At 40.5% G+C, this 16,669-nt stretch overlaps 1 protein-coding gene across 1 annotated transcript in view; it reads right to left on the reverse strand.

Annotated features, from left to right (window-relative positions):
- Positions 1 to 16,669, reverse strand: part of cds1 (CDP-diacylglycerol synthase (phosphatidate cytidylyltransferase) 1) — a 34,352-nt gene that overhangs the window by 16,449 nt on the left and 1,234 nt on the right. The window contains exon 2 of the mRNA XM_083912656.1: positions 4,348 to 4,505. Within this exon, the coding sequence (XP_083768782.1) occupies positions 4,348 to 4,505 (158 nt within the window). The remainder of the gene's footprint in view (positions 1 to 4,347; positions 4,506 to 16,669) is intronic.

Here is a 16,669-nt window from a genome sequence, read left to right on the forward strand (position 1 = left end):
ACAATAAGGCTGCAAAGATTTTATTCTATTACTAAATAAGATGTCAACTATTACATTCATCAGCAACTATTTTGATAAGTATATTTTAAAGAAAAATTAAAACATTTGTTTTGATTCAGCTTAAATGGGAATATTTTCTGCTCTGTGTCCGCCTCTATGACAGTAAACTTAATATATTTGAGTTGTGGATAAAACAAGACATCTGACATTTTATAAGCCCAATAACTTATAGATTCATGAAGAAAATTATTCGGAGATTAATCAACAATGAAAATAATTAGCTGCAGCCCTAATGGACAATGAATGATCTGGTCTGTTTGGTAACCAAAATGAACTGGAACCAATGCCTGGCTCAGTGAATATATGGTGACAAAAGATGAGCTTGGGCAGGATCAGGCACAACCACAAAATCATGTGAGCCACGCTGACATGAAGCAGTAAGCTAGTCGAGTTCACTGGGGATCAGATCAGATTCTTTCTGGGGCCAATATTCAGCATTTGTTGTGGCCACTTATTAGCGTACTTGTAATGGTAAACCCTCTAGACCTAACAACAAATCATTACTTCCGTGCCATAGAATGGCTAAAAATGGGGAAGGAGCCGTCCTCATTTCTCTGGAGTGTTTTTCACAACACGTCATGCTGTGCGTGTTGCTGTGTGGAAAACTGCTGCACTGCCTGCTGCCTGAGAGCAAAACAAAAGAGAGGAAACGGCTAAAAGCTGCACAGGAGCCAAGCAGGGCAGAGAGTCTGGTGCCTGCTGTATGAATGGAGAAGAAAAACAGCTGCATCATGAAAAATAACTGCTGCTGCTGTTTCCACTCTGCACCGTAGGCTCACACTCTCTGATCCTGACACCATCACTCACTCACTCTCTTGAAAACCACCTCCCTGCCTCCCCTCTTCACCTTCAACTCCATCTATTCGTCCTTCTGCTGTGTCATTTTGTTTGCTCGTTTCATCAGCTGCAACCCCTTCTCCTCATCTCTGCTACATCTTCCCCATCTACTCCATCTGTTTCTCGTTATCTATAGCTTCTAACTTATTTCCTTTCCTTTCTCCTATCCCATCCCCCCTCCCCTCTCTGCAGACAGTTCATCCACATGTCTCTCTGCAGCACACCAGCTCCTATGGCACTCAGGATTAGTGCTTCCCTCCTTGAGCCTTTAAGCCCTGTGACCTGGCCGTCACTCATTGGTCACACCCTCCACTTCTCATCTGCATATCAAACAGGGCCTCGTTCATTTGTGTTCAAGGTCCTAAACTGCTGGCAAGAAGTGCTTCCACACAACATGAACGGAAACGGTTTAAAAGTTTTACCTCCAGCCTTCCACGCATTTTCCCAGACTTCACTTTGTTGTTTTTATTTTAAGTTTTCCCCTTGTAACTGTGTCAGATACAGATATAAAAAGGTATGAAGGAGATGGCAAGGGTCAAATATTTTGTTTATCAGGAGAGTAAAACACTGCCCCCCCTCTATTTATCTACATCGAATCGAATATGTACAAGGCTTTGACAGTCTGGACTTTTGCCAGTGGGTGAGTGAAGAGCTCTGGCGGCATGGAGGGCTCGGTTCATCTGCATACACTGCCCATGCTGCAGTCAGTGCGTTAAGATGCACAGCAGTAACCCAAAAAAGGTCTTCCCTCGGTTAAGGGAATGATGGGATTATTGAAGTCGACATAATAATGGGATTATTGACGACAGAAACGGATCTTCTTGGTAGTGATGGTACTTGCCATAGCGGAGTTCTCCCTCACTTGTGTTGGTGTTTTTTTCACGTCGTTTCAGCGCTGCTTCTCTACTGATTCATTCCATTTCCAGTTTAGAAACCACTGGGGGTTATAACCCACGGAGCATGTGCAGATACGTAACCCTATTATAATCCATGAAGGCTGTTTACATGCATGAATAATCAGGGTCCTGAAGGAGTTATCTAGGTCTGTTATTCGGGTTATGAGAACTCCAATTTTACCCTGGGTACAGTGTTTACATGATGTTTGAGAAACTGGAGTATGCCCTAAACCCGAATATATCAGGTTTACGCACTGACTGATGCATATATAGAAACAGCTGTTTGCAGCTCTCTCTCTTTCATTGACTGCCCCGTCGCTTCCCTGTCATTTCTGTTCCGAAGAAAAGCAAACTAAGTGACATGTTGTGTCTCTCTATCCAATTTCAGGATCCAGACATAACTTGAACGTATAGTACCACTGCAAGTTTTCTGAAATTAAAGCTACTACCGGCCATCAATGCCACACCAAAATATATACCTTTCACACAGTCAAAGTGAAAACAAGTTTTGCATGGTGCTTCATTAAGGACAAAGCGGTACGCATTCATGACATAAACAGGATTCTCACTCTCGTCTAAACATTATTTTCCCAGACTTTTTTTCAGACAGACAGGGATCATGTCCAGCTCTGTGGGAGTCTATTTTAATGTCTGTGGCTATAACCTCTCTTGATAATAATTTTTTACATGCTTAGAAATGATGACACATTTCACATTATTAGTATAACCCGAAGTTACAGTAACGGTTTGGGCAACTCTCACCTCAGCTATCTTCTCTGTCTTACTTTTCCCTTTCTTTCAAAAATAAAAATTAGGCTGAGTTAAACAGAACCAGCAAAAGTATCTTACTATATTCTTAATAAATCAGAGAAAGTTTAAATAATTTTCCAGGACAATTTAATTTTTCTGTCATTTCCCATGACCGGAAATTTGGTCAACTGTTCTCCAGATTTTCCAGGACTCATGGGAACCCTGATAAAACTGTACCAGAGAACATTGTTGTCACCTGAGTACCAATACTTGACAGAACAGGTTGTCAGCACACCTTTTTAAGAACTTGAAATTCAGGTGCTTAAAAAAAATACTTGAAAAGATCACTTGTGACAGTGCAGTGACTGACTGTAGGTGTGTCAACTGAGGGAAACTAGATTTATTTTTACTTCGTAGGCCTCACTGGCAGATTTGTCCAACATTTCTACAAGCTATTCTCACCAACACAGCATATTACTATACCACTGTTCTGTTTAGTTATACATATGTACATATGTATTATTACAGTATGGCCAAACCCACACATGCCATATTCACCGTGCTGCTGTGAATCACTCCGAATAAATGTCATTTTCAGAAATATTAAATAATAATATCATGTAATTTGGAATTTAATTCTTTAAAACAAAATCATCAGCAGTCACTGGTCAAATGATGAGAACTTTTGTAATTTCTTTAACCTGCTGTGTAAGTCCTTTGGTTAGCTGCAAATTTACTAGCAACTGCGTTTCCTTCACTGCATTAATGAGCGTGTGGTCAGACATCTCTGCAGGTACTGATCTATTCTGGTCCAATTACCCTACATGCACAGGGGAGAGATCATCAATCACTCTGTCAGGGTCATTTCATGAAAGATGGAGGGAAAACTGCTTGTTACAGCAACATTGTGGCTGAAGTACATTTGAACAAGGCCTTGGGCTTCTTTGATTCATCTGACCTGCACAAGACCACAGTTTTATAAACTAAGACCTTGAGCCCTATGGCTGGTGAAATTTGCATGTTGACCTACTTGCAATCGAAGAAATAGAAGATTTTACACTTTGTCTATTTCCTTTTGTGGCTGGCTGTGAAAAATAGCAGCACACATGCACGCAAGTTAAAGTCAGATTTAAGGATTTACTCTGCTCTCCAATAAAATAATATCCGTAATATAAACATTAACTGTTATTTATGGCTCCCTGTTTCATTTTCTGAACATCGTGAGTGACAGTTAATTTGTTTATACTGGCTTGCTACCATCTTGGACAGAGCCTGTTGAGATAAAATGGACTTTCAGGAGAATATATAAACTAACAGCTACGCTAGAGCAGAGTGTGTTCATCGCTGCAATCCTGTTCATTTATTTTGACACCTTGGTTTGCAGCAAAAAGAGATATATAAATATTTACGTTTAATTCAACACTTCCTGTTTCCATTTCAAATTAAAAACCCTCTTTTGTTTCTGTGGAAAAATTTCAATCATCTCTGTAGAAAGCAAATACAAAACGATATTTATAATGAAATTGGATGAAACATTCTAGTATTTATGGACATTGCCACAGGCAGACTCAATTAAGAAAGGCAGGCAGCGCATCATGAGAAATGCCATCTCTGTGCCGCAGCAATTTCAGCGAGATAGACATAACACACTGCTCATGTGGGTTGTGTGTCTATGGCTTTAGACTAGTAAGGCTAAGTGCTAAATGTTAACAGATTCCTGTAGCTTGATCAAAACTACTTTGAGATGCAAGTAGGGAACAAAAACAACTGTTGGCATCCATCTGTGTGTTTGAGCAGTGTCTACCTGGGCGGCAGGCCCTCCAGAGCTTTGTTCAGGCATTGTGGAGTGTTGTCTGTGTCTGCAGTGGAGAGAGGAACATCTGGAGTGTCTGATTTGGAGTCACCATCATATTCTCCCTCTGTGTCGCCTTGCAGGCCCAGCCTGTCATCACCATCAGCCTCCTGCCAGGACACACAGACACACACATAGATATTCAAAAAATGATTTAAGATAGTGCGTGTTCACAGATCTGTGTAGAAAACAGAGGTAGCATCCAACCATGACAAAAGGATGTACACAGAGAGCACTTCTGGGGATGCAAATGACAAGTAAATGTTGAGGTAGTCAAATAAGGGTCCACTCTAAACTGAGGGGAGGAAAACGGGAGCGGAAGGTTTAATTCGGGCAGAGTTCACGCTCTCACCTAGGAGGGGCAGGAGACTACAAAACTTGTGCATGTGTCCTCTAAGCTCAAATACTGAAGGTCTTCAAGTGAATGTGAAGGAGTTGTATTGTGAGTGTAACACATTTCCTCTTTTACACCAGAGACAGCCTCCAGGAATTCCAAACCATCAGTGATTTTATTCCTATATAAGAGTCAACATAAGAGCATTACCCATTTATGAGGGAATAATTCAAAATGAAATCCTCTAAATATCCATATAAAGGAGAAAGTTTGACTCACGTCCCATCGGGAAGCTGGAGGATTAGTGGCCGAGCATGACTGAGCTGAAAGTTTACAGCCGGTGTCGACAGGTTAACAGGCTGCTGACCGGGAGGCACATATCTTTATTGGTCTTAAGGAATCTTTAATCTGGATTTAAACCAAGTCAACAGACACAGACTCTACAGTATCATACACACTGCCTACATTTCAATGTAAGATACACACAGTCGTCTTGGTAAATTATGAATCATTTTTGCCATCCGTTTTAGTTTTTTTTTTTTCACTTTATAATGTAATATAGTGCAATACAAGATCAGTGGTTTATTTCGAGTGAAAATATGTTTCTTGTCATTAAAAGTTTCAGGAGGGTCTGAATTCTGAGGTTTTAGCTCACAGGGATTACTTTTACCTCATTATTTGAAGCTTCGGCCACGTTAAAATGGTATTATATACATGAGAGAATAGGAAGAAAAGCTTATGTCTCCTTTAAGTAAAGAAATACTTTTGTTAACACCAGTAGTTGTCTATCATGTAACAAAGCACGAGTGGAAAAGCTTTTTGTGCCCAAAAGAGGCTATTTTTAAAACAAAGTGAGATCCCTCCTGAGCTCACACACACACGCACGCAGACAACTGTGGGAGATTAAATTTCCTTATGCACTTGAGGGGCTTGCTGATGCTCCTGGACATTTTTTTCCTTTCATGGGTACTTTCAGCCAAACGTTACTAAATAGGGTAAGTGGGAGCATCAGGGTTAAATCAGAGAGCTTTGGACAGATGTGGTAATTAGCTTGGAAAGCGCTGAAAGTGGGAGCAGGTGGGGAAGGGGGGGTCATTTGAGATGGTGTTGGAGCTCAGGAGAGAAGAGGTGTAATTGAAGATTTCCACTCCGGTTTTAATGAAGCCTGAAGACATTGAAGCCTGAAACAAGGAAGAAAAAGGAAAATGTAAAAGAGCAACTACACTGGCTTTGAAGAGCTAAATGTCACGTCAGCTGGGTGTCCGAAGTTTCTTTAAATAATTATGATAAAGTTGATAAGGTGAACAATAAGAATTTATACAGTGGAGGATAAGGATCAGTCATTTTGATAACATAAGCGTTAGGTCTGCAGCTACCAAATCTTCTTGTAGTCGGGGGTGGGTGTGTTTGTGTTTGTGTGTGCATGTGGGAGAGAGAGAGACGAGATGTGTGTGTTGAACATAGAGGCATTTACGAGGACAGCTGACGTTACGCATTGTCTTCCTGTTTGTTCGTCACTATGAAAACCGCCCTCCTTAAACCGGAATAGCGGCGCTCGGGAAGTGCCGTGAACAACGGGCTGATTTCGACACTGACTCATCAATGTCATGCTGTCATGTGGTATAAAAGTTCTAGTGTTCAGTGGACACACTGCACCTTTGTGGCTTCTTTTTTTAAGTGTGAAATGATCCTCTGCCTTTTCCGGATATAGTGGTGTGCATCTGCAAAAACCCTCCGTGTGGAACAATGATCCCTACACTAAACAGGCCACATAACGCCAAGATAGGAATTAAACGATTTATGGAGGCAGAGATTTTGCCTCGATGAATTTTTGTTGCTAAACTTGAGTAACTCGAGTTATTGTTTCAGCTCTAATAAGCATCATATTCGGCTGCAGTGTTTGAAGTGTCCTCAGCAGTCACTGCAGAAAAACATGGTGTTGACATAAAAAAAAAAAGTGACCACACGATTTGTTAACCTTTTCTGTCTTTGCTCATATAAATGCATCATCTACAAAGCTTGTTCTGTATATCTTAAATCATTGCAAGTGTTTATCAGCAAACAAGATGTCCTGGAAGATCTGCTGTTGGTAAAGTGGCTGGCAGAGAAGTGCCAGTGACTGGTGGCCGATGGCATTTTCTCACTGTGGTTTCACCAGCAGTTGGTCCACAATTACTTTTTGTCCAACATGAAACAGGCCCAATCAGCTTAATACTTCATACACACAAATGTGTTACATGCAGAGCAACACAGCGTTGTGGCCAAATCTGGGTGAATGTGCTCAAGCTTGTTAATTAAACTGTCAAACACTGTTAATCTTGTATGTAAGTAGGCTAACTGCTGTGTAAATACCTCACAGTCCAACACTTCAAACAATCCTGCAAATCTGTGTGATAATAATCCAAGTTATGTAACTGCAAACATGACCAGTGAAAACAAAACATTGCCAACAGAGCATGAAATTAAACACGAAGGAAGCCGCAGCAGGTGGTGCATCCAAAAGTTCACTTTGGCTGTCCATGTTTATCTACTGTCTGAGTGTGAGGGTCCTTTCAGCTCAGCTTACCTACACCATTGTATTGTCCTCCTCCTGGTTATTAATGCCTCCTTTGCAGAGAGGCAGGAGGTAGAGGAAGAGAGAGGACGGGATCATTATCAATCATTGGCCACATTATTTAACGCCTCCTTTACTCCTTTTCGAGGATGTATGTGGGAACCCTGTTGCGAGCTAGTGGTTTAACTACTGTAGTCCTGCCATTGTGCCGTGCAGATAAAAAGGTGTTTCCTGTTGTGGTTTGTGGCTATACAAGAATGTCAACCTCGACCCATTCCCTCAGTAACAGTGGAATTAAAATAGATTTTTACGTCAGGCTTGTGAGGCTTACAACTACTAACAAAAACCCTGAACCTTTTAAAAATCACCATGGTGACATAAGTGTACCATTCGGTGGCCTTGTGTGGGCGCTTCTTTTCTAGTTGCCATGGCTTCCTCTGGTGATGAATAATGCTCACAGTACCACTGTATTTGCTTTGCAACTTCCAATCTGTGTTTTCCGTTGCAGTTACCGCCTTATACTCATGTTACTTTCAGTAACAGTTCCGCCTCATCATCGTTCCAAGCAGATAAATCTCTGGTTTGACTTTGCCATTTCTGTTCTTCCTCCAAAGTATTTTCTATATTTTCAGCTTATACATCTATGATTTTCAAAGTAACGTTAGACAATCTGCTTCCTGTTACCAACACGTTCCTGCCCAGTATACGTTCCGTAATTTTCTCTGGTCCCCTGCCCAACTTGACTTGCGATGACATGTATAGCCGCATGTCATCATTCCGTCGCTGGCTGTCTGGATATTGCCCGGTAAATAATGTGGGCTTCGTAGATAATTGTCAGTCTTTCTGGGGAAAACCTGGTCTTATTAGGAGAGATGGTATTCATCCTACTTTGGAGGGTGCCGCTCTCATATCTAAGAACCTGGACGCAGTTGTTAGCGGTCTAAAACCATGACAACCCAGTGTTGGGATCAGGAAGCAGAGTCGCAGTTTAATACACCTTCTGCGCTGCCCTTATCGCAGGTGCCCAGGAAGCAGAGTGGCAGTCTTACACACCTCTCTGTGCTCCCTGTGGAGCATTTTCCAGCTCAGTTTAGTATACAAACACTGTCTGCCCCACGATCATTTAAATTAAACAGATCAAAAATGAACAGAAGAGGAGCTATAAAGAAAAACTTGATACAAATCAACGCAAAATCTGCGACAATGCAACAATATCAGAAAATAAAATGTGGACTTTTAAACATTAGATCTCTGTCATCTAAAGCCGTATTAGTAAACGATCTGATATCAGATAACCATATTGATTTACTCTGTCTGACCGAAACCTGGCTGCGTCCCGAAGAATATGTTAGCCTAAATGAATCCACTCCTCCCAGTCATATTAATACTCATATTCCTCGAGGCAGTGGTCGAGGAGGAGGCGTTGCAGCTATTTATGATTCAGGCCTATTAATAAACCCTAAACCTAAACTAAATTATAATTCACTTGTTCTTAGTCTTTCACATTCAACCTGGAAAACTGTGCAGCCAATTATATTTGTTATAGTGTACCGTGCTCGTGGTCCGTACTCTGAATTTCTGTCTGAATTCTCAGAGTTTCTGTCAAATTTAGTCCTTAAATCTGACAAAGTAATCATTGTAGGTGATTTTAATATTCATGTGGACAGCGATAATAATAGTCTCAGTATCGCGTTTATCTCTCTATTAGATTCGATTGGTTTTAGTCAGAGTTTACATAAACCTACTCACTGTTTTAATCACACCCTCGACCTTGTTTTGGTTTATGGTGTGGAAATTGATGACTTAATAGTCTTTCCACAGAATCCTATTTTATCAGACCATTTTTTAATAACTTTTGAATTCATATTACAGGACTACTCACCTCTGGGCAAAAGTGTCTACACTAGATGTTTATCTGATAGTGCTATAACTAAATTTAAGGAAGCGATTCCATCTGCATTTACTTTAATGCCTCATCCTAATATTCAAGACTCCTGCACTAACGTTAGTTTCTCTGAAATTGATCACCTTGTTGAAAGTGTTGCAGGCTCTCTAAGAACAAAACTAGACTCTGTTGCTCCTTTAAATAGAAGATAATAAAACAGAGGAAGTTAGCTCCGTGGTATAACTCACAAACCCGTGAATTAAAACAAATATTGCGAAAGTTGGAAAGTAAATGGCGCTCTACTAAACTGGAGGAATCTCACTTAGTTTGGCAAGAAAGTCTTAAAACATATAGGAAGGACCTCCGTAATGCCAGAGCAGCATATTACTCATCTTTAATAGAGGAGAATAAGAACAATCCTAGATTTCTTTTCAGCACTGTAGCCAGGCTGACAGAGAGCCACAGCTCTATTGAGCCATGTATTCCTATAACCCTCAGTAGTAACGACTTCATGACCTTCTTTAATGACAAAATTATAACGATTAGAGACAAAATCAACTCGCTTGGCACTATTTTTTCATCAAACCCAGGAACCTTACAAACTGATATATTCTTGGACTGCTTTTCTACAGTCAACCTTAACAAATTAACCTCTACTATTTCAGCATCAAAACCTTCTACTTGTCTCCTAGACTCTATTCCAACTAGGTTACTTAAAGAAGTGTTACCTTTAATTAGCACTCCTGTATTAGATATGATTAACATGTCTTTATCAGCAGGTTATGTACCACAGTCTTTTAAAGTAGCTGTAATTAAACCTCTTCTTAAAAAGCCCAGTCTTGATCCTGAGGTACTAGCCAACTATAGACCTATATCTAACCTTCCTTTTCTCTCTAAGATCCTCGAGAAATTAGTTGCCAATCAGTTGTGTGACTTTTTACATAATAATGAGTTATTTGAGGATTTCCAGTCAGGATTTAGAGCAAATCATAGCACTGAGACAGCACTGGTGAAAATTACTAACGACCTTCTAATAGCTTCAGACAAAGGACTTGTCACTGTACTTGTTTTACTAGATCTTAGTGCGGCCTTCGACGTTATTGACCATCACATTCTGCTACAGAGACTGGAGCATCTGATCTGCATTAAAGGAACCGCACTGAGCTGGTTTAAGTCATATTTATCAGATAGATCTCAGTTTGTACATGTTAATGACAAATCCTCCATGCACACTTAAGTCAGTCACGGAGTCCCACAGGGTTCTGTCCTTGGACCGATTCTTTTCACCTTATATATGCTTCCCTTAGGAAATATTATAAGGAAGCACTCCATAAATTTTCATTGTTATGCTGATGATACACAATTATATTTGTCGATCAAACCAGAAGAAACCCATCAGTTAGATAAACTTCAAATGTGCATTAAGGAAATAAAAAGCTGGATGACCTGCAATTTCCTGATGTTAAACTCAGACAAAACTGAAGTTATTGTACTTGGCCCCAAAGGCCTCCGAAACTCAATAGCTAAAGACATTGTTACTCTGGATGATGTTGTGTTGTCCTCCAGCACCACAGTAAGGAATCTGGGTGTTATTTTTGATCAGGATATGTCCTTCGATTCTCACATAAAACTAACAACAAGGACTGCATATTTTCACCTGCGTAATATTGCAAAAATTAGGAACATTGTGTCTCAGAAAGATGCAGAGAAACTTGTTCATGCATTTGTTACTTCTAGGCTGGACTATTGCAATTCATTATCAGGCTGCTCCAATAAGTCTGTTAAGAGTCTCTAGTTGGTCCAAAATGCTGCAGCTCGTGTACTAACTAAAGCAAATAGAAGAGAACATATTTCTCCTGTATTAGCTTCTCTGCACTGGCTACCTGTAAAATCTAGAATAGAATTTAAAATCCTTCTCCTTACGTACAAAGCTCTTATTGGTCAGGCTCCGTCGTATCTTAAAGAGCTCATAGTACCACATCACCCAACTAGATCTCTGCGCTCTGAGAATGCAGGGCTACTCGTCGTTCCTAGAGTCTCCAAAAGTAGAAGTGGAGGCAGAGCCTTCAGCTACCAAGCTCCTCTCCTGTGGAACAAACTCCCAAATGTTATTCGGGAGACAGACACTGTCCCCTTATTTAAAAGTAAACTTAAAACTTTCCTTTTTGATAAAGCTTACAGCTAGGGCTTACGATGAGACTTTATTCTGCTTAATTATGCTGCTATAGGCCTAGTCTGCCAGGGGATAATACTTTTCCTGATACTCTGAGCTTCTCTCCTCTCTGTCTGTATCATTCATGTCTCATCAATGCATGTTACTAATTCAGCTTCTTCCCCGGAGCTGTTTGTGCTTTGTCGTCTCGCAGGTCTCTGCTGATCATGGTGGTGCCTGCTGCCGTGGTCCTACATGACGCTTCCTGCTGCTATTATCACTGTTAGTCATATATACTATCACTAGTTTAATAAACTATAAAATTTGTAGCTGTATTGTAGCTGCTATTGCCACTACTCATCATTGATCATGTTTGCCACCATAATTATTATCATTTTCATATTCTGTCACCTTAGCTGTGCTTGTTTCTACTATTCTGTTGTATTAACTGTGTTAACATATACGTTATATTCACATTACTATAAATATTATAGTTACTGTTAGGCTTTGCTTGCATCTCTGGAAGTGTGTCTGTCTGTCTCTCTCTGTCCATCTGTGTGTCTTTTCTCTCTTTCTCTCTCCTTTTCTTCCTCCCCAACCGGTCAAGACAGATGGCCGTCCTCCACAGAGCTGGGTCTGTCTGACGTTCCTGCCTGTTATAGGGAAGGTTTTCGTTGCCACCGTACTCTACAGAGGAATTGTTGGGTCTATGTAAATCATAAATAAGTCATTGAGTGTGGTCTTTACCTACTCTGTAAAGTGTCCTGAGATAACTTTTGTTATTATTCGACACTATAAATAAAATTGAATTGAATTGAATATACATGAATGGTCACATGATTTAACCTTTCAAGCATGTTAATAGATTATTTCTGACACTGGTGTGGACGGAAATCGTTTTCATTTTGAAACACTGTTTAAGAATGAGGATGTAGAGTGAATGTAGCCTGAGACAGCTCTAATTTAGTCTGAAAGGGTCAATAGCAGTGAGAAGCTGCTACTGGGGAGAATGACAAAGCAACGGTCTCACCAAAGCAGAGCAAACAAGCTAACACACCTGTAAGGCCCAGACCAGCAGACAGCCGCTGGCTCTGGTCAAAGGGGAGAGGATCACTGAGTAAGCTACTGCCTACACGGGCTCACTGATGCAGCAAGGAATTAAGATAATCAGCAACAAACATTGACCTGAAGTAACACTGCTGCTAGAAGCAACTTTTAGCATACAACAGCTCTGCCCTTTTCTACCCATCTGCAGCACAAAAGGGCCATTTTACAGTCGCAGAGGTGACACTGTGAGACAGTGATGTTCATGACAGAAATCAATACTGCTGGATGGATGAAAAATGGAATAACAACTTTGCCAGTCAGGCTCAGCTTTACACTGTAAGACATGACTTTCTCCTTTGCCAGCCTCAGCTGTACCTCGGCTCAGCTGTGGTTCGACCTGGATGCTAATGTTAGCTAGCAGTAAGTACATTTACCCCTAATACTGTCCATATTTAAGCATATTACATTCAGAACCCTTACATGGTACTGTTTTCATGCTAATCTTCGTGCAGTTAACATGCATGCAATCTAATGCAATACTGTTTTGCATGACACATTTAGCATGATAGCATAAAAACACTTAACATTCAGCAAAGCTAACTAAGATTTGATTAGAATGTTTGCATGCATATTCTTTCTATTGTCATTATTAGTATGGTAATTGTTGCAGTTATTTTCCTGCTTCTTGTGTATTTGTTTTTCACTACAACCATCGCCTTCCACATGTCTTCTGTTATTTTGCCTTCCCACACATTCATTCTCTCTCGATTGACCCGGCCCATCTCTTGCTCCATCTGCCTCAGAGAGTGTTCATGCGCCAATGCATTTGTCTAATTGTTTATCTGTCTGTCAGTCTTTCTATCCATTTATCTGCCTCTCCGTCTCTCCGTTTGTGACCGTGTATCTACCATTACAAATATGTAAGTCACTAATGGCTTTTAGTAGTAGGAGGGAGAAGGCGGTTAGGGAACAAAGGGAGGTGTACAGTACAGTAGCTGTAGAGACTTCATCAGTGTTTGTAATAATTGTAAAACCTTGCAGGTTGTTGTAATTCTTGGACCACACTTTTGATTATCAGGACAGTTAATGAATAAGTAAATGCATTAAATTAAGACTAAACTTCTGTTTTAAGTAGAGATGCGACGATCCAGTTTTTTCCGATCATATCCACACCTGGGTTGAGCGTATCGTCTGATACCCGATACCGATCCTATACCACTGTTGAATGAATGAAGCGTATACCTTGCCATGCAAGTGAAGGCATCAGGCTTAGCATAAACATTTAGCCTTGTTAAAAATAAGGTAACAAATACACACAATTATAAATGTACTTAATATTATGTATAAAAAAAATAAAGTGTACATTTGCAGCAAAAATAAATAAATAACCCTTCCATGTAAAGTGCACTGCAAACAGATATTTTAAAATGTAATATAAAACCCTAACCGGTGTTGCAAACAGAGTTGAAGTGACTAGATCGCTGTAACTGTATTGCTGTGTATGATATTAAAAAAATAAATGACTGAATTGGAATGCTGGATCGGCCTCATTCATCTGATCGGAGAATCATCTCTAGTTTTGAGTCAAAATAATGTTGATGTGTCAATAATATGGTCAGAATGAATAACGAAGTCACAACAAAATGACAATTTAGAATGAATATCAGGTTGAGTACGCACAAGAACGAAGGTTTGAAGCCAACGCTGCGTCACTGGTTATAGAGGCATGTACATTTTGACCTCTTGGTGGTGCACCATGAAAAACCACAACATTGCAGGTTAATGGATTTATCTTGGGAACATGACGGCCTGTATATAATCACAATCCACCCAATAGTTTGGCTGCAGTGTTTAAGTGGAATTAATATATTATCAGCTAGTGGACTATCTCTACTCAGAACGGCGTAGTGAAATTTCAGCGTGTATGCACATGTTTTTTTAAGCCCAACATCATTGAAACAGAGCAGCTACTGCAACACGTCACAAAGCCTGAGGATAAAAACACCAAATAAACGAGGTTATCTGAATGCAGACCAGTTAAGACTCCCCTGCTGTCCAGAGACATCACAGAATGAAGCTGTGACCACCACTGCTGCTGGAGGCTTCAGGGATGGCCAGCAGACAGCCCACCAAGGTCAACTGTCGTGCAGTCTTGAGCAGCCACTAATTGTCCCTGCAAAAGTATGCAGGACCATGAAGGGAGAGCAGCAGTGTGGGGGACACACACACACACACACACACACACACACACACACACACACACACACACACACACACACACACACACACACACACACACACACACACACACACACACACACACACACACACACACACACACACACACACACACACACACACACACACACACACACACACACACACACACACACACACACACACACACACACACACACACACACACACACACACACACACACACACACACACACACCAAACTAATATAAAGATTCATTTTCTCACTTCAACTCTGAAACTAATGAATTGTTATTTTTACTAATATATATGTGTGAGCCAACATGGACAAAAAGTCCCAAAATGCTCTAATAATGGAAGGCTTAAACATGTACAGTTCCATGTCCAATTGGAATTGTATTGAAATAGGTAACAACATTTAACCAGCGTAAAATTGATGCAACACAGCAGATAAACATCGGCCCCCTAAAATTGGTGACTCATCTTATAAGCGGTGACTGCAGTCAACAAGGCATTTCTTGGTTAATACCCGATACAGATAAATTGGTGTATCACTAATTACAGAGTAGAGCAAGAAATCTCCATTTTGAGAGGCTGAAAAGAGTTTTCTGACATTTTTGCTTGAACAAAGCACTTTTACAGTGATTTAATTATCCCATGTGCTGGGTGACATTTACAACAATGATGGTCTCAGATGATTTCAGGATCTTAAAAAGACAGCTATAACCTACCAGGCACTTTTTATTTACAGCTTAGGGCGTTCCTCAAGGCTCATGGTGTGACAAGGAATCGACCCTTGGAAAAACACCCACTCCATAGAAGCAAGACGCGTTTTCCTGAAACCGCACAACTTTAGTTTTGGCCGACCATCCACACGCAGCGGGTGGTACCGGAGCCAAAAAACTGTCTTTTTGTGCTGCATGAGGCGAGACACAGACCCAGAGACTGAACTGTACTCTGAGCCACATGCATGGGACTGAATTAGGCCGACCATATTTTTCTCCCCTTTCCCTGATGGTCTGAATAAGAAGCTAAATTAGTCGCTAGTCTCTTTTTATAAATAAAGTTGCTAAGAAGGTGTGAAAAGTCGCTAAATCTAGCGAGACAGTGCCTGCCTGTGAGTGCTTTGGGATGGGGAAGGGGCTCACGGCAGCCCCCTCTGCTCATTGAGGACACTAACTACGGAGTGATTTGTGCATCAGAGTCCAAAAGCCACAAAAGTCTCTAATAACACCAGAAACAGTCGACAGATTTCTCTCCGGGATGGATGAGGATTTGGGAATTCACCAGATTTGGGGAGAAACTCTCCAGTGTTTGTATTATACACAGCGTCTCCCCGTCTCTTCTTCTCCGTTGTTGGTGTATTTCTGTGGCAGTCACCACATTTCCAGGCCTGGAATGTGTACTACAGCGCGTTTACCCAGTTTCACTGGTTTTGTGTGGACGCGGATATTTCTTGAGTCGAGTCAGAGTGGACGGAAAACTTTTTAAGAACGATAGAGAAAAAAAAGGTTGTTTTCGATCTTGTGGAAGTATCCTTATAACTCTCTGTAGACAGGCAATGAAGTAGTGACTTGACTGTGCCTCTTAATTTTATTGTATTATTATATTTTTTAATCATATTGTGTTGTAACTTCAGTCTGTTAAGGTTTCTGTCTGAGCATTCCCACTTGTGCATTTTACTCATTAAGGTTTGTGTGATTTCCAAAATAAAAACACTTGATTAGTTATCAGAAGTTCTGTCAATCGACTAAGTCAACTAATCATTGCCCCTGTATCAATTACTAGTACTTTTAACTACGGTGACCCTGAAGTGCAGATCAAAACAGCAAATAGAAAAACACAACAACAAATACCAAAACACATGATTTGCTGTTGTGAATTTCTTTTTGCTGTTTTGATTTGCTCTTCAGGACAACCGTAATAACCGATGTTGAGGTGTATCTATCACTTTTTAACACATCCATTTTGCTAAAAGATTAATCAATGTTAATGTATTTTAATATCCCTTTTAGTCTCTTTGACTCACAATATGTATGTTAAGTATGCCACTTCTGTTAATGCAGCTTCTGTGCAGATGAAAGC

Source organism: Echiichthys vipera (genome assembly GCF_963691815.1).
Source record: "Echiichthys vipera genome assembly, chromosome: 4".
Classification (NCBI taxonomy): domain Eukaryota; kingdom Metazoa; phylum Chordata; class Actinopteri; order Perciformes; family Trachinidae; genus Echiichthys; species Echiichthys vipera.